The 19,834-nt window shown below is 37.6% G+C and overlaps 1 protein-coding gene across 4 annotated transcripts in view; it reads right to left on the bottom strand.

The window, feature by feature from the left end:
- Nucleotides 1-1,005: 1,005 nt before the first annotated feature.
- Nucleotides 1,006-19,834, bottom strand: part of Zdbf2 (zinc finger DBF-type containing 2) — a 53,585-nt gene continuing 34,756 nt past the window's right edge. For 3 of the 4 annotated variants that reach the window (XM_090354678.1, XM_090354681.1, XM_090354679.1), the window contains 2 exons: nt 14,436-14,695; nt 5,270-12,342 (listed from right to left, as the gene is read on the bottom strand). In XM_090354678.1, coding sequence (XP_090210804.1) covers nt 5,270-12,342; nt 14,436-14,695 — 7,333 coding nt within the window. Of the gene's footprint in view, nt 4,975-5,269; nt 12,343-14,435; nt 14,696-19,834 lie in introns of those variants that run through there. The other variant, XM_090354680.1, reaches the window with a different exon arrangement.

Genomic DNA, 19,834 nt, shown 5'->3' with positions numbered 1-19,834 from the left:
AGATATAAAAAAAGTACCAATTCCAGCACTGGAAACCCTGAGTTGCATGTCTGTGTGTATCCACCTTCAAAGGCTTCCAAGCCACCAGAACCAGGAATGTGGTTAAGGATGAACTACGACTTGTTAAATGTGAACATACCATTGTGTTATATATTAGAGCTTTCTGTCATTGTTATGAATACATAGTTTGCTTTTGGAGATAGGATCTCACTATGTAGCCTAGGCTGGCCTTGAATTTGAGGTCTTGTTTCTGCGCATGAATGCTGGGATTATGTGTCACTACTTTCAATTTGTGTATAATTAGTTGGGTGATAAATACAAGCTTAAAAAGAAAAACTCACAGGGCCAGGAGTTTGGCCTAGTGCTTGCCTAGCATGCATGAAGACCCAGGATCAATTCCTTGGTACCAAATACAGATAAAAAGCCAGAAGTGGTGCTATGGCTCAAGTGGTAGAGCTCTAGCCTTGAGAAAGCCCAAGGACAGTGCTCAATCCCTGAGTTCAAGACCTAGGACTGGTAATAACAAACAAAACAACAAAAAACAAAACTCAGTTAAAACTGCCGTAAGGGGGCCAGGAGTTTGGCCTAGTGGTAGAGTGCTTGCCTAGCATGCACGAAGACCTGGGTATGATTCCTCGGTACCACATACATAGAAAAAAGCTGGAAGTGATGCTGAGGCTCAAGTGGTAGAGTGCTAAGCCTTGAGAAAGTCCAAAGACAGTGCTCAGGCCCTGAGCCCAAGCCCAGGACTGGCAAAAAAAAAAAAAAAAAAACCTGCCGTAAGGATGTGCCATTGTAGCTCAAGTAGTAGAGGGCTCAGGGACAGCACCCAGGCCCAGAGTTCAAGCCCCATGATGGACAAAAAAAAAAAAAAAAAAAAAAAAAAAAAAAAAAAAAAAAAGCTGCTCTAACTCAATTGTTAAAAAAAAAATGTGCAAAGTACTTGTTGGTGACTTAACTTCTGTAAGCCTCCACCCCCCCCCAAATAAGGACTGACACTAAGTATTTGCTATCACCACATTTATTCAAACTGACATCACATGGCTTCTGTTAATATACACTGAGAAAAACACAGAATTCCCAAAAATGCATAGATTACAAAGAAACATCAGACAAACTCAAACTGAGGAATATTCCACAAAGAAACCAGTTTATCTTCAAAATGCCATGCTATTAAACACAGAGAAGCTGAAGAACTGCTGCTGCTCCACGCTGAAGGAAATAAAACCATCATGAAGTCTATCTTCAATCAAATCCAGGACCCACAGACGACGTTCTGGGACCATCTGTAAAATCTGAGTATGGTCTGTAAATAGTTATCACTGCTGGTTTCCTAATTTTGAGGGTACATATTATGAGCATATAGAAGGGGACTTTTAAAAAAGAGTGACAGAGTGTACACCAAAATCAGAACACCATCAACACTTCCTGGTTCTGAGGGACTTGTGGATTAGAACGGGCAACTTAGTCATAATTCAGTTACCTGTATGTAATTCATCATGAAAGGATTGGGGACAGAGAATAATGTCTTGTGCTACAATGAAATTCTCCGAGCAAAGAAAAAAGACCAAGATGAGCAGTAAATAAAGAGTCAAAGATATAGGCAATATAGAGCCTTCAATAATCAGAAAAAGCACTCAAAAAGGACAATTATCTTGTCTGGGATAAGTTTGGGGCAGTAACCAAGGATAACATAAATGAGGGAAATAAAAGGAAGTGCTATCTTCTAAATGGCCTTTTCATTTCATTTGCCACTTGTTTCACTAAAAAAAAGAACGATAGGGCTGTGGGTGTAGCTCTGTGGGAGAATGCTTGCCTAGCAAGCTCAAGATCTTAGGCTCAATCTCTAACATGACAGAAAGAAAAAAATTAAAAAACAAACCAAAACTAACTCCAAATGCTATCCAGTAAGAAAAAAATGAACAAAATACATACATGCTACAACACAGGTGACCCTCAAAAAACATCCTGGTAGATAAAGTAAGACTTTATAAGACTTCATACTTTATGACTCTGTAAAAATGAAGCCATAAATATAAAATGTCCAGGAAGCCTAAACTACAGACAGAATAGTGACGGTCTATTACTGAGGGCTAAGAAGGGGGTTTAGAACTGTTCTCATCTGAGTTATTAACTAAGTTAACCTTCTCGGACATTTGGAATCTATTTAAATAAATAGGGAAATGAAGAGATTTTTCTCTAGTCTCCTACCTTGTTTCCATTTCTTTACTGAAAAGGAACCTCAGTTTTCTAACCTTTACTGCATTATTTTTATTATTATAAAGAGTAGGATGATATTCTTGACAATATCCAAGACCCAAAGCACCTATCTCACTGATAGCCTCCATTTTCCCACATCATTTTGGCTTTTGTAACATATGCTATGGTAGTGGAAGATATGGAGTGATAGGAATTCACTCTTCCCAGTAGGTGTCAAATAATGATAAAGACATTATCTTCTGAACTCAATCCTTTCAATACAGGTATACAGAGTGAAAAGTTGCTAATCCACCACTCTATCAGACAAATAAATGTTTTTTAATTTTAATTTTTTGAAATAACTACTTCTTTGAATATAACCTGTATATCTTTGGTCAAACTATTTTCTCACCAGCATCACATTTATATTCTTTTACTTATTTTCTCTCAGACCATTTATAAAAAGTACTTCTGTTTTCATCATTCTCTGATTCTTTAAGTATTTCCAGAAAAAGTTTTCACATGAGGAGAGAGTAAACACAAATTCCAATACTTAATAAATTTATCTTGATAACATCAAAAACAAGTTTACACTTTAAATTGCATTATAAAAAATACATCAGTCTTCACATTAGTTTTACATGGAAATATATAATTATTTGAATATTTAAATATAGCTTTTTTAAGCAAAACAAAAAGTGTTACTCAGAGCCCTAGTTACATAAATAATTTAAATGCACAATGCCAAACACACACACACATTTTACACAATATTGTCCACATACTGCATTTAACTCAGGACAATTACAATAAAAATCTATGCAAAATACTCAAAAGGACAAGATCAACAAAATATTCATTATGGTTGTAATTTGACTTTTTACTATTGAAAGAATGCACTCTTGACTACACAAAATCACCAATTGTTTATCTAATCTGCAAAATAAGCCAACATTTATATAGACAAAGGGGCACATTGTGTATCCTACCAAAGTCTGAAAGTAATTCCAATTTAGTTTTAAATTATGTTTGTACAATTTCAAGTTTTCAAGCTTGCCTAAAATAAATGGGTTAAGAATGTGTAAGCCAGTCCAAAATGTCAATTTGGTAATGTAAATTGTAAATTACAACTTCTAATGTGTAAAAGATAATGTGTAAAAGATAATGACTTTTTTAATTTTAAATTTGACCACTTAAACTTTAAATGCTATCCTCTATACATGATATAGTCGTGGGAGATACGATTCCTCACATTTATGTTGTGTTTTACTTTTTCCATGAACCGAAAGAACACAGAATGTACCTTAGATGATGTCATGTCCATGCCAGACATCAGTATCTGTAAACAGAATGTATATATTGACTGCTTGGTTAATTCCTAATCAGTAGGACAGAGCTTTCTTCCTAAATTAAAATCAGAAGATAGTTTGAAACTAGTGGCCCGCAATGGTGTTTTTTAAGAAATGAAATTGAAATAGGTTGGCATATAATGAGGCAAGGTTGAAGGAATGCTATACATGTCGCCTTTGTAACTAAGAACTACACATCTGCCCACTTTTTTTTCCAATATGATCACTGTTTAAATTTAGAAGAAATTACAACATTATCACCATCATAACGTACCCACAAGTTAAATAATGGCCCCTGAAACAAAACCACAATTAAATTTCACTAATTCTAAGGTAACACATTTTTACCTCTGGAAACAAGACACATCTTAACACTGACTCTAATTTCAATAAAATATATAGTACTTACGCAATATTGAGGAAATTCAAGTTTCCCCTTAACATCAATGACAGAAAAAGATCAGGGATCTTGGCTGAACAGGATAACGGGATGTACCTGTACCAGCTCAACTGACATCCCTAAATAAAGAGTTTGAATATGCTCAAGTTCCGTAGGCTTACACTGAATATCTTGCTGCTTTTTATCTGAATGACTGAAATCAATTAGTTTAAGGTAAATTTTCAAATTATTTACTTTAAACTAGTCTCGGATGATCAATCAGATCAAGGTAAATTAACGTACAAGTACTGTTTTTCACTTGTAAGATGGACCTCCACTTAGGTTAGTAGTTTTATTCAATTGTTTGAAATGTTAGGCCATTTACTAATGACCATAACTAATGGCCTGTCCAAATGACATACTACCAAGCCAATAATTTCAGTTCCAGCTATTAACATAATATGATAATGTGTAAGGTATCGAGATAAGGCCATAAAACTACCTGGATTCTCTTAATAAACCTTTACCCTTTCAGTAAAAGGTAAAGATGTTTAAAAAAAAAAGTCTAATCAGATCAGCAAAATTGTTTTCATCTTAAGATCTACTAATGCTAAAGGACGGGGTTTATTAGAAAAGACAAAAAAAGGGGGCGGGGGTGGGGCTTATGTATGCCTATAGCCAAATAAGAAAAAATTCCAGTCTTACAGATCCAATTTCAATGAAGTAGAAAGAATTTTGGTATGTCTATAAAATCACCAGGCACTTTTACAGAACTAGATTAAAGACTGTAGTTTTTCATTCTCTGAAATGATTTTAAAAGAAAAATTACATTTTTCTTCTGATCACGTAAGTCAATTATGCTAAAAAGTCAAGAATTATTTAAGTTCCTTTTTACTACTCATCCAGTTCAAATACTACATTGACAATTCCAACTGGAACTTGTAGATTCTGAAGTATATATGTATTTGTCACAATTCTTAAAGAGATGGCATCAGTGAGTTTGTTATTGTCGTTCTTCCAATGGTATAGCTTGCTGGCAGAAGATTACTAAAAAAAAAGAACAAAACATGATGTAAGGGACAAATTTCAATATACTGAGCTAAATTACAATATGACAAATTAAGATGAAGATCTACAAAAAATGAACATAAGTTGCTTCGTGAATCTAAAAAAAGGACTCTAAACACTAATTTTAAATGAATATAAAATTTCTAATCTATAGAGAAATAGTTTAAGTTCAGTTTTCCCAGTCATGTTAGGAAAACTATGTGCACTAATGTTCAAAATGTGTTTCAATTAAAGTGTTCAATTCTCAACTAGCTGAGACACACACACAAAAATCCTACTTTACCTCATTGCTTCTCAGTTTGCTCGTGAGCCGTGTTACCATTCTCACTCCATTTGGTACAGAACATGAACTTCTCAAAGCATATTCTCTAATAGGGGCAGACTTCTTCTTTCGATGGTATTTTTTCCTATACTTCTTTCTTGCTGGAACACCAGAAGGATGGTGGATGGATTTCTTTGGAGAAAGACGTGAAATAGCTCTTAAGCGTTTTCCAACACCAACTGGTAGAAGTGAGGCGCTCAAAAACAGTTCAGTTGCTTTCTTCATCTCCTTTACCCTGTTAGCAACAAACATTTTCTTCTTAAGATAGGTTCCAAGAACATTGCCCCTTCGTTGGAAACGACGGCGAATGAAAACAGGGTATTTTAAAAAATACTTTCTAATAAGATAATTGGCTTTCATCTGAACTCGCACCGACAGTCTTGCCGAAGCTAGTCTAAACTTTTGTCGGAGAATAACTGCTTCAGAAGCACTCTTGAAAAAGTGTGGCTTATCATCTGTTGTCATCTTTGCTTTTGGAACCTTCTTTTTACTTTTGCTGTCAAAAAGTTCATTTCTCATTGGTTTGGAAGCCATTTTTGCAACATCAGGCCTTAAAGGAGTTGGCTGGCAATTACTATCATTTAGAACTGTGCTAGTGCTGGCAGCTTCTGAATCTTCTACAAGTGTTGAAGATTTAGTGGTCCGATAACGTGACCTTAATTCATATCTTGCTGGTACTGTGGATGAAGCAAGATTTCGTTTACCACCATTCTTTCTTATACTGGCGTTCCAGTTATGCCCATTACGTCCAGCCTTAACCCTCTTACGCCTGCCAGAGTTTGGTACTTTTAGGTTCTGTGGAGAATTAGTTGCAGTTTTCTTAGGCAATGGGTCCTTGGGGCTATTCTGTTTACACCCAGTATTGTAACTATACGGCTTCGTTTTAGGTGAGTTGAAGGATTCATCTTCCATCCGTTTAGTACTTGCAGAAGAGACACAGATTAAGGAATTCGGCTCTACAACTTTAAATTCTAGTGTAGGAAATACAAAAGCTCTGCTTTTGGGCTTTTGTTCTTCAGCACTGTCACTCTGTAAATTCATTCTTTTCGGTGGTTCTTCCTCTGGTCTGTTTATTTTTCTTTTCTTCAGTGGGTAGTTTTTATAATTGATTTCCACTCCACAGCTCACTTTCGCCATTTGGCTCTGAGAAGCCACATTCTCACTTTGCTTAGGAAGTTCCTCTGCTAGAGAATGTTGCTGTGCTTTATTTGAAGCCTCTGAAATGCCATCATTCCCTGCAATCCTACCTTCAATATTTTCACGATCCGACTGAGCCGGAACTGATACAGTGTCTTGATTAAACTCGGGCCAGGTACCATTTTCCTCTTCATTTAAAAAAGCTTCATCAGTCTTAGAATTATCATCAAAATAGCAGCGGAAACGACCTTCCTTAAATTCCTTCACAAGCGTATTAATTTTCATGTCATCTTCCTTCATTATCTGAGACCATGTCTTACCCACAAATGAAGGTGGGACATGAGGCGAGGCTTCAAGAACTGGTTCATTTGGATTTTCTTTTACATTCCTTCCCAGGTCCCTTCCAGAATCAACTCCGGAAGTAGAGCAAGATTGGGTATCATGGATTCTTTCTCTCCGGTAGAAAGCTATTTTCTTCCGCTTCTTTCCAGCATCAATCTGAGGAACATAGCTTGGTTGGCAAGCTATAGGAGCAGAGCCTGGACGGAAATAACGAGTATTTTCTCTCAGGTCAAAAGTTACTTTCTTCCGGCCCCTTCCAGAATCAACCTCACAAGCATAGCTTGGTTGGCAATCAATAGGAATAGAGCCTGGATGGAAATAATGAGTATTTTCTCTCAGGTCAAAAGGTATGTTCTTCTGGCTCTTTCCAGAATCAACCCAAGGAACACAGTGTGACTGGCAATCAATGGGGGCAGAGTTTGCCTGGGAATCACGGTCTCTCGGGTTAAGAGTTATCTTCTTCCGCCTCTTTCCAGAACCAACCTGAGGAACATAGTTTGATTGGTAATCATAAGAGGCAGAGCTTGATTGAGTGTCATGGGTATTTTCTCTCGGGCCAAAAGTTGCCCTTTTCCGTTTCTTTACAGAACTAAGCTTGGGAGCACAGCTTGACTGGGAATCATTATCTTCTTTCTGATCAGAAGTTACTCTCTTGCGACGGCGTGTTTTCTTAACAGATTCTTGATGCTTGCCAGGATTAGACTGAAGAGAGACATCACCTTGAAAATCTTTCTGAGAATCACTCATACTTCCCAGGTCAGCATGTTCTGACGTTGAAGGATCATTACTAGACATAGGTTGACTAGCTGACACAGTAGAGACAGCCCCATCTGGTACAGGATCACTATCTTTCAGGTCAGTTTTCTGCAGTTGATTACTTACTGCCTGAGAAGTATCTTCCGAATTAAAATCTCCTTTAGGATCATCACGGCTCTTGTCTTCTGAGTCAACACGGTTTTGATCAGGTCCTTGTGGCTGGACAGTCACAGACTTGGGGGTAGCAACATTAAAATTTAGTTCATAACCACAAGACTGACATGTAGAGTCTCCCAGAATAATATAGTCATTGTTCCGGTTAATTATTCTGAAACTCTTTTTGGATGGGTTTGTCATTGACTGAAGAAAGGTAGTAGGATCATATTTTATTTCAAAACCACAAAAGTCACACTTCAGACTTCCTACAATAGGAGAATCTGTACTGCTAGTTTCTGTAGAAGTCACCTGAGGTGGTTCATTTACTACCTCAAGAGGGGCATTAGAATCAGAAATTACTTCACGATCATAATCACTGTCACTGGCCGCTACATCTACAATCACCACTTGTGGAGAATCTGTTTCACTATCTGATGTTTGACCTTGATTAACTACTATTTGAAAAGATACATCAGAGTCATATATAATTTCAGAGTCACTAGATTCACTGGACTTTTCTTCCATGCCAAGAAGCTCTTTCTTCTGAAGGCCTGTTTCTTGGCAAACCACTTGAGGTGGGTCAATTTCTGACTCCTGGTGAAGATCAGAATCATACCTTATTTCAGAACAACCAGGATCATAGTTCTCATTTTCTGGATCATTACGATCCTCCCTTTCCAAGCTTATTTCTTTCACAGATTCATCCTCCACAGACTGTTCCACCACAATCTCAACAGGTATATCAGAATCAGAACTTGCCTCAACATCCACTAGTCTATAGCTCTTATCTTCCAGGTAAATATGGTCTTCCTTCAGATTCATTTCATTGGCAGTACTGTGAAACTGTCCACCTTCTGAATGACAAGGATCACTGGAATCAAAACTTATTTCAGGATCACTGCTCTTATCTTCCAAACTGGAATGCTCCACTTGCACAACTGGTGGTGGTTGAACCACTGAGTGAAGAGGGCTATTTGAAACATGAAATACTTCAGAACCATCTGGTTCATAGCCCACATTATCACTCAGGATATTTACTTCTTCAATCGGCTCTTGGATTTCGTTAGTCACAGACAGAAGTTCATCAGAATCAGTATTCATTATGGGGTTACCAGGTTGGACAGTCTTGTCTTCAAAGTCAACATGCTCTTCCCAATGGCTGTCCTCCTGAAATTCTTCAATTTGTTCAGCCACTGAAGGATGAGCATCACTGGAATCATAGCTTACTTCAGGACCACAAGAATCACTGCTCCCAACTTCCAAACTGGAATGGTCCTCTGGCAGTATTTGTGGTGGCTGAATTACTGAGTGAAGCGGGGTATCTAAAGCAAAAATTGCTCCAGAAGTAGAGGGTCTACATTCCTCATCATCCAGATAATTATGTCTCTTTCTTAGGAGCTTTAGATCTTGAATCGGTGCTTGAATCTCACCAGTTACAGAGTGAAGATGTTCATCAGAATCAGAATTTATTTTGGAGTCATTAGGTTTGTCAGTCTTATCTTCTTGGCTTGTCTTCTGAGCTACATCAGTTTCTTCAGCCACTGAATAACAAGGATCATTGGAATCAGAACTTTCTTCAGGACCATAAGGATCACTGCTTCCAACTTCCAAACTGGAATGTTCTTCTTGCAAAATCTGTGGAGGTTGAATAACTGAGCAAAAAGGGATATGTGAAACATGAGTCATTCCAGAACCACCTGGTTCACAGACACTATCATCCAGGGAAGCATATCCCTCTGTGAGATGATCTACTTCTTCAGTAGAAGAAAATTCTTCTGGAACTTTATTAGTCACAGATTGAAGAGGTTTATCAGAATCATTATTTATATCTGAGCCAGCTGGTTCAAGAACCTTATCTTTCAAGTCAATGTGTTCTTGCCAATGACTGGCCTCTGGAACTACTTCGATTTGGCCAGTCACTGAATGACAAGGACGACTGGAATCAAAACTTATTTCAGGACCACGAGGTTCACTGCTCTTATCTTCCAAACTGGAATGCTCCACTTGCACAACTGGTGGTGGTTGAATCACTGAGTGAAGAGAGCTACTTGAAACATGAAACACTTTAGAACCATCTGGTTCATAGCCCATATTATCACTCAGGATATTTACTTCTTCAATCGGCTCTTGGATTTCGTTAGTCACAGACAGAAGTTCATCAGAATCAGTATTCATTATGGGGTCACCAGGTTGGACAGTCTTGTCTTCAAAGTCAACACGGTCTTCCCAGTGGCTGTCCTCCTGAGATTCTTCAATTTGTTCAGCCACTGAAGGACAAGCATCACTGGAATCAGAGCTTACTTCAGGACCACAAGAATCACTGCTCCCAACTTCCAAACTGGAATGGTCTTCTTGCAAAATTCGTGATGGTCGAATCACTGAGCAAAAAGGGGTGCCTGAAACGTAAGTTATTCCAGAAACATGTTGTTTATAGTTCTTATCATCCAAACAAACAGATCTCGCCTTCACAATTCTTTCTTGAATAGGCTCTTGAGTTGAATTAGCTGTAGGCAGAAGAGGTTCATCAGAGTCAGGATTTGCTTTGGAGTCACTGGTTTGGACAGTCTTATCTTTCAAGCCATTACGTTCTTTCCAGTGACTGGTCTCCTCATGTACTTCAGTTTGGCCAGCCATTGAATGACAAGGATCACGGGAACCAGAACTTATTTCAGGACCACAAGGATCACTGCTCTTAACTTCCAAACTGGAATGCTCCTTTTGCAAAATCTGTAGTGGCTGAATCACGGAGCAATAAAGGATTTTTGAGGCATAAATTGCTCCAGAACCATGCGGTTCATAGTCCTTATCATCCAGGCGAGTAGCAGGTCCCTTCTTCAGAAGATTTACTTCTTTAATGGGCTCTTGGATTTGATTAGTCACAGACTGAAGTTCATCAGAATCAGAATTTATTTTGGAGTCACTAGGTTGGACAGTCTTATTTTCCAAGTCAATGCGTTCTTCACAATGGTTGTTGTCCTGAACTACTTCAGCTTGGCTGGTCATTGGATGACAAAGATCACTGGAATCAGAACGTACTTCAGGATTACAAGGATCACTATTTCCCAAACTGGAAGGCTCCTCCCGTAAAATTTGTGGTGGTCGAATCACTGACCAAAAAGGGATGTGTGAAAGATTAATTGCTCCAGAACTACCCGGGTCAAAGCTCTGATCACCCAGGCGAATATGTGTCTCTCTCAGAAGATTTGCTTCTTTAATAGTCTCTTCAATTTTATCTGTCACAGACTGAAGAATTCCATTAGGATCAAAATTTATTTTGCAGTCATTAGGCTGGACAACCTTATCTTCTTCAGCATGCTCTTTACAACAGTTAGTCTCTTGAACTACATCAGTTTGGGAAGCCACTGAACGAAGGACATTAGAATCATACATAATTTTGAAATTCTTAGGTTCATCCTTTTTACCTTCCAAATCAACATCTTCATCCGTCCAAAAATCTGAATCTCTACTCTCTTCACTGTACTGGACAACCATTGACTGAAAAGAGTCATCTGACTCAAAACTTACTTCTGAACCACCAAAAGACTGACTGTCCTCATCTTGTGGCTCAATGTGCTCTGGTACCAAAATAGCTACTTCAGGCTGACCAACTACTGACTGGTTTGGGAAGTCAGAAGCCAAACTAGCTTCTAAGTACATCTGGCCTTTGTTCTCAAAGTTGATTTGTCTAATAGTTATATCAGGTTGACCAGCTACAGGTTGAAAAGAAGCATCAGAATCATGTATTACTTCTGAACCTTCAGGTTCATCAGTCTTATTTTCCAGTCCAATGTCTTCCTTCCACAGTTCTATTTCGGGAGCCATCTTGTGATGTGTTCTGTTTTTGCTTTGCATTTCAACATGGTTTTCCTTTGAAAAGGTATGCTGAGTTTGGTCTAGAACTGAATCAAGACAGGTATCAATATTTGAATGAGCTTCAAAACCTCTGAGTTGAATACTTTCATCTTCTGGATCAACATGACCCTCCTTCAAAACAGCTAGTTGAGGCTTTTTAGTCATTAACTGAGGAAGGACATTAGAATTCAAGGTTAGTTCAGAAGCACCAAGGTTATCACTATCTTCTAGAATATGCTTCGTCTTTTTCTTAGCTTTTTTCCCAGCACCTTGAGATTCTGTCAGTGGATAATGAGGAACATCAGAATCTAAATTTAACTCAGCACTTTTATTTTGTAATTCGGCATGCTGTTGTTTTGGAAAGCAAGTATTTTCAACAATTACTTGAGGTTTGCGAATAACTGATGGTTTAGCGATCTCAGAACCAAATCTTGTTTCAGAAACAAAATCATTACTCTTAGTTCCTAAGTATATGTGTTCGGTCTTCTTCTGAAAGTTTATATCTTTGATAGGATTTCCAGAATGTCCAGGCTTAGAATTTAAAAAATCATAATTCAAATTTAATGCAGAGTCAGCAGACTCATTTTTCTCACGGACTTGTTCTTCTTTAAGAGAATTTAATTTTTTAACATATAATTCTGGAGAATTAATCACTGAATGAAGAGGGGCATGAGAATCTAAATTTATTTCACAATCAATGGATGTATCATTCTTCCTTTCCAAGTATATACATTCTTCATCCTGAATGACTACTTCAACAGCTACTTCAGGTAGATCATTTCCTGAATGAAGAGGAATATCAGAATCAAAAATTATTGCAGAAACACAAGATTCATCGTTTATTTTCTAGATTAATAGGTTCCTCCTCCTCTTCAAATCCGTCAATTACTGAGCAATTAGGGATATCAGAATCAAAAGTTATGCCAGAACTACTTGGCTCACAGCTCTCATCTTCCAGGCTAAAGCCATCTTCTTTTAGTCTTTCAAAATCCAGCTGACTGCTCAATAACTGACAGAAGAGGGGAATCGGAATCAAATGTCAACTCAGAACTGGAGCACCCATAGCTCTTCATTTCCACGTCGACATTTAACTCTAAGATTTGCTTCACCCAAAGCCCCTTCAGGTCGATCATTAGCTGACTGATAAAATCATCAGACTCAGTACTTAGATTAGCAATTCTATATTGAATACGCTTACTCTTTAGGCCAATATTTACATTCTGAGGGTTTACTTCTTTAACTGCTACTTGAGATTGATCAGCCACTAATTGAGCATCAGCATGAAAACCCATTTCAGGACCATGAGACTCACAGTTCATATCCACAAGGCCAGCCTTCTTCTTTTTCAGAAGATTTATCTCTTCATCTCTCTGGGGTTCATCATCCACTGTCTCAAGATGTGCTTTAGCACTAGTGGGTTTGCATTTCTTATTTTTTAATTGGACAGATCTGGCTTTCAGATTTCTTCCTCTGACAGTCATTTGGAGATGGTCCTGAGAAGTATCACTATCAGAACTTTCAGAATTACTAGAACCATAGCTCTCATCAACTAAACTAATTCGAACCTTCTTCTTACGTTTTATTTCTGTGACAACTACCGGGGGTTCTTCAAGTGAGGGATCATTGTTTTCATCAGAGCTGGTAGATCCATAGCTCGGATCAACCAACTGAACTCGTGCCTTATTTACTACTTGTACAGAATTTGGGGAGTGCTCATTAATTGTCTGAAGGGAGTTGCCCCTACAATAAAAATTCATTTCAGAGCCACTGGAATCATAGCTTTCATCAACTAAGCTAATACGCTTTTTATTCTGAGGATTTACTTCTTTAACAGTCACTTGAGACTGACTGGTAACTACCTTAACAGAATTAGTGCAATCATCAACTGAAGCTGTTTTAGGAATGCCGGATTTATTACTCTTATCCTGTAAATTAGCAGTTATTTCCTTTGAAACATTTATGTCTTTAGTAGCCAGATTAGATAGAGTGGTCAGTGAATGACCAGAGGAACCACAATCATTTATTTGAAAACCTCTAGATTCAGAGTTCTCATCTTCTTGGCCAACTACTACTACTACTACTTCTTTTTCTTCCTCTTTTCCTTCTTGTTTTACTTCTTCTTCTTCTTTTTCTTCATCTTCTTCTTCTTCCTCGTTTTCTTCTTCTCCTGCTGCTGCTTCATCATTTTCTTCTTTGCAAGGCTCTAAGCCTTTTTCAGCATCTTGGGATTTGTCAGAAGTTGATTGAAGAAAGACATGATCCAAGTTGTCTTCAGAACTCACAGAGCTCTCTTCTTCCAAAGCATCTGGCTTGTTAAAAGCCAACTGCCTTTCTTCTTGATAATAACTCATCCATTGTGAGGAAAAGGACTCCTCCCAATGCTTTGGAATGACATATTCAGATATTTCTTCATCTAAAGGCATGTTAGGTTTATTCGGCCTTATCACTGAGCTACCTACAAATTCAGCTTCTGTAAAACTCTCATTGTTAGTAGGTTGACGGAATTCATAAACAGGTGTTGAAGTTTCCCCCCTAGCTCTTACACTCATCTGAGAAAGCAATTTATCTATATCTATACACACAGTTTGCTTATTTGTTTCTTTAGGTTTCTCCTGTGTATCTGAAGACAAGGGGCTGCTAGAAGCCCCACCGAGCTCTCTAAAGTATTGGTCAAATTGATGTGTGTCATCATTTTGGCCAAATGACTCTGAAGAGACTTCTAGTGCTAACCTAGTAGTTTTAGCTGAAAGTGGTCTTTCGTAAGAACTGTTAGGTAAATAACTAGCAGACACATTACAAATCACTGGGGGGCGAATTAACTTTTTTTCATTATTTGTAGGTTGACCAATTTCTACTGGATTAATTTTTCTCATACCACTCTCAATTTTATGATCAAACGCCAAGGACTGCTGCTGTCCCATCTCCAGTTTTTGAATAACTGACGGACGAGTCGAAAAGCCGTATGCACATTCCTGTGGCTGACTAGGCCCGCACTGTAGGTCTTCAGCAGGGTCAGACTCATCGGAGTATATCTCTTCACTCTCAGTCTCCTCATCCCTTTCTTCAGGATGAAACTCATCCACAACCACCACATCAGGCGACCCAGGATTTGGGGGGGCCTCATATTGTGCTGGTCTAAAAAGGAAGGGAAGGGGGAATCATAAAAAAAGGTCTAGAATCTATTTTAAATGTTTATTTTTTCCTATCCTATCCCTATTAGAAGGCAAAGAATCAAAGGGATCACATTAAATCATATCCTCTATACTTCAGTATAGAATACACTGCTAGTTCCATCAACTAATAAATGCAATAAACACAAATGCTCCTAAATGTAATAAATTAAAAATTAAACATCTACCACTTTTCAATATATCGTAACAGCAAAAGTTTGTCACAAATTATGTAACTTTGTATACCTCAGATTAATTTCTGAAACAAGACTATTTTCAGTCATAAGATCATTTTGTGGAATAAATTAACCATTGTACATAAAGAACATTTTTTTAAAAAAAGGAAAGCATGGGGCTGGGAGTTTGGCCTAGTAGTAGAGTGCTTGCCTAGCATGTACCAAGACCAAGGTTCGATTCCTTGGTACCACATACATAGAAAAGGCTGGATGGAGGTGGTGCTGTGGCTCAAGTGGTAGAGCTCTAGCCTTGAGAAAGCCCAAGGACAGTTTTGCTCAGGCCCTGAGTTCAGTCCTAGGACTGGCCAAAAAAAAAAAAAAAAAAAAAAAAACAAAGGAAGCATGATGATGATACATTACAAATGTAATCTGGCAAGGCTGATAAGGGCAAAATCACTTTAGTATATCCTTAGTAGGTATACAGATTACTCAACTTCAGATTAATTTTTTGTTGTTGTTGTTAGTCACAGGGCTTGGACTCAGGGCCTGGGTGCTTTACACCTCAAGGGTACCGTTCTTACTCCTCGAGCCACAGCACCACTTCTGGCTTTCTAGTGGTTAATTGGAGATAAGAGTCTCACAGACCTAATGGCTCGGATGGCTTTGAACTTCGATCCTCAGATCTCAGCCTCCATATAGCTAGGATTACAGGCGTGAGCCATTGTGCCTGGCTCAGATTAATCTTTCTTTTCTCCTCTTCTCTTCTCTCTCTCTCTTTCTCCCTCTCTCCTTCTCTCCTTCCCTCCCTCCCTCCCCCCTCTCTTTCCTCCCTCCCTCTCCTTCTCTCCCTCTCTTTCTCTCCCTCCCCCCTTCTCTGTCTCTGTCTCTTTGGTGCCAGGGACTGATTGAACCCAAGACCTAATAAGTTCTCAGCTTTTTTACTCCCAGATGGCATTTCACCACTTATGCCATATTACCAGCCAGCATTTTGCTAGTTACCTGGAGTTAAGAGTTTTGTATCTTTCTGCCTGGGCTACCATGGAACTGTGATTCTTAGGTCTCAGCCTCTTAAGTGGTTATGATTATAAAGGTATGAGCCATCAAATATTTGTGAAATTATTAAACTTCATATAAACTGTCATTTTCTATGAAGAATAATTTGACAATGTCAATTAAAACTTACAATTTATATTCTCTCCAACTTAATAATTCAAATCTTGGTTTCCTGTGTTTAGTAATGAATAAGAATATTCACTCTTGTTTTATTAAACAATTTGCTACTGGTTAAATAATTAAAGGTACTTAGTGAACAGAATGGACTGGAGCAGAAAGACAAAAGTGATCTCTTTTTTCCTGAGTGTGTGGGGGATTAGGGGGAATAGGGATGTGCTGTGTTGCCCAGATTGGCCTTTATTGTCTGGGCTCAAGCCATTGCTTTTGCTTCCTCCTTTCAAATACTTTTAACTACAGGCATTAAGACTCATTTTTAAATGTGCTTTCTAAATTATGCCAATGTATGTTTCCCATTTAAAATTTTAAATGTCATTTTTTTTTTGCCAGTCCTGGGCTTGAGCTCAGGGCCTGAGCACTGTCCTTGGACTTTCTCAAGGCTAGAGCTCTACCTCGTGAGCCTCAGCACCACTTCCAGTTTGTTTTTTATTTCCTATGTATGTGGTATTGAGGAACCGAATCCAGGTCTTCGTGCATGCTAGGCAAGCACTCTACCACTAGGCTAAACTCCTGGTCCTTAAATATCATTTTTTGAATTACTCAAAAGTTCCTATTTAAAAATAGGTAATGTATCTATAATATTGCACTCAAGAAAACATTCTTCACTATATCTTGTAAACAGCTGACCAACAAATCTCATTGTATATTAGGGGAAGAGAAACTTTATAGAAAAGGCTTGGATTTAAACCCCAACATGAGTTGCATCTTCAGTTCTTTTTGCTTTTTTTCACATAAGGTCTCATGTTTTTTGCCTATACTGATCTAGACTCCTTCTATTATGCCTCCAGTATACTGGGGTTACAGACATAAACCATCATGCCTATCTTACTGTATAAGTTGAAATGGGTTCTCATCTTTTCTCTACCTGGCCTCAAACCATGATACTCCTAACCTCTACTTCTTGAGTTGCTGGAATTACAAGTATGAGTCATCACACTGAGTTCTGTGCTCTCAATTCATTAAGAGAGGAAAAAATTCAGCCATATAGAAACTATCTACTAAGAACTTTCTACTATGCAATAGGTCCTATGGTAGGATCGAAGGATGATAATATTCTCAAGAAGTAATCAAGTAGCAGCAGAAGGTAGTACAGAAAATAATTACAATTAAGTTGCTAAGTATTATATCTAAAACTTTAAAAGATTTGAGTGTACCAGCAAAGAATAACCTAAGAAAAGATGACAAGTTAATGTAGGGTAGTATCCAGATAAGATCCTAAAACTTAGAAGATCCACAAAGAAGTCTCTGAATTAAATGACACCATAACCTAAATGGACTTAGCAGACACCTGCAAAGCATTTCACTCAATGACTATAAAATTCACCTCCTTTCCAATAGTCCACATAACATTCTCCAAAACTGATCATACCCTATGACACTCAACGAGCCTGAGCAAATACAAAAGGATAAAGATAAATCCTTGCATCCAATTTCATCACAAGGTGATTAAACTAGGTCTCAAGTACAAAAGATACTATAGGAAACTCTCAAACACAAGTGGCTGTGGGTCATTGAAGAAATAAAAGAAGAAATCAGAAAGTTCTCATCATTTAATGAAAACGAAAATACATCATACCAGAACCTCTGGGATACAGCAAAAACAGTGGTGATAGGTAAGTTCATAGCTCTAAGCACACACATAAAGAAAACAGAAACAGCTCAAGTAAATAACCTCATGATGCAACTAAAGCTGCTAGGAAAACAGGAACAAACCAAACCTAAAGCTACCAGATAGAGATAGAAAAGACGAGAGCAGAAAGCAATAAACTAGACTAAAACAACTATACATAAAATCAAACAGATGGCTGGGTGTGAGAAGTAATGCAAGTACTATCTGGCAAATGTAACTGTAACCCCTCTATACATTACCTCAATAATAAAAAATAAAATAAAAAAAGAAAACAACAACAAAAAGAACAGAAGGCTGGTTCTTTGAGGGGAAAAAAAAAAAACACGTGAATACAATTGGCAGATCACTAGCTAAAGTGATGAAGAAGATTCAAATCAACAAAATTAGAGATGCCAAAGGAAACATTACAACAAACATTCAAGAAATCCAAAAGATCATGAAGGCCTACTTTCAAAGCCTTACTAAGATAGAAAATGTAGTAGACAGAAATGGGTAAATTCCTAGAGATATAAAAACTATCTTAAGCAGAACCAAGAAGATATTAACCACTTGACCAGGCATATAAAACCTTAAATTAAAACTAAGGAAATCTTAATAAACTACAGAGAATTTAATGCACTAACACGAGTTTATTCATTGTAATTAAGGATGAGATGTTAACATTAGAAAAAACAGTGATAAAATACTAAATGAATTCCCTACACAACATCTCAATTTCTCTGTATATGTAAAGATGTTTTTATAAAAAGTCTAAGAGAGACCCTGTCTCAAAAATAACCCAATGATGGAACACATATATAATTCCAGCTACTTGGAAGGCAAAAATAGGAGGAATACAGTCCAAGACTAGCCCCAACAAACCCAGGAGAAACTAAACAAACAAACAAAAAACCAACACTAAAAGCAAAAAGGACTGGGACATGGATAAAAGTGGTAGAATACTGCTCTTACAAAAGTTTGAGCTGGAAAGCAAACCGAAATATCACCCAAAACAATTATTAATGGCCAGGAGCTAGTTTATCACACCTGTAATGCTAACTACTCAGGGGGCTGAGATCTGAGGATCATGGTTAGAAGCCAGTCTGGGCAAGAAACTTCCATCTCTAACTAACCACCAAAATATCTGGAGGTGGAGTTATGGCTCAAGTAGTAACATGCTAGCCTTGAGCAGAAAAGCTCAGGGACAATGTCCAGGCCCTGAGTGCTTTGATGTTTGTAGGACAAACACCAAAAAATAAAGTACTATTGTTATTCCCATTTCCACAGAAAGCTACTATATATACTAGAATTAAGTTAACCTTAACATAAAACACCATGGAAGAGCCAAAAAAATCACAGGCATGGAAGAGCCAAAAAAAAAAAATCACAGGTTTTCATATTTTTGAACCTAACCAATGAGATTCCACTGTAGTAATCATTCTTCAAATTTTTCAGAACCAACTACCTTCATTTGACCTAGGAACTATTATAGGATACCCAAAACAAAAATAATCTTGTAATGAGACAAAACAACAAGTGAAGAAAAAAAAGAAAAGAAAAGAAAGGGGAGATGAAAAGGTGAAACTATATAATTACACCAGTTGATAAAATCCCCTAAAGTGAAAAACTGTCACTTGCTTTTGCTTTTGTGTTTGTGTTTAATATTGAAAATAACTCATAATTCCTATTTTTTGATGTTTAATTTTATTTTATTGTAAAAGTGCTGTACAGAGGTGTTAAGTTATATAAATAAGATAATAAGTATATTTGAGCATATTTCTTTTTTTCTCTTTCTTTCATATATTTTTATTGTAATTAATAGAAGGGTTACATGATATTTGCCAGACAGATGGTGCATTAATTCCCATACATTGATACCCTTTCACATGCCTTGGTCCCCATTTCCCTCCCCCCTCCCCCCACTCCTCATCTTGTTTTCCCCCCTTCCCTATCCAATTTCAAATAACCAAATACAAATATATCCGATATATCAGGTAACAAAGTGAGATCACTGTAACAATATGAGATAACCAAGGGACAGCAAGAGATGAGAGAGAACGTAGTACCTTAAGAACAATAATCATTCATT

The sequence above is a fragment of the Megascapheus bottae genome, chromosome 21 (assembly GCF_031878675.1).
Source record: "Megascapheus bottae isolate mThoBot1 chromosome 21, mThoBot2.hap1, whole genome shotgun sequence".
NCBI classification, from domain to species: Eukaryota; Metazoa; Chordata; class Mammalia; order Rodentia; family Geomyidae; genus Megascapheus; species Megascapheus bottae.
This window is presented reverse-complemented; position numbering and strand designations above follow the sequence as displayed.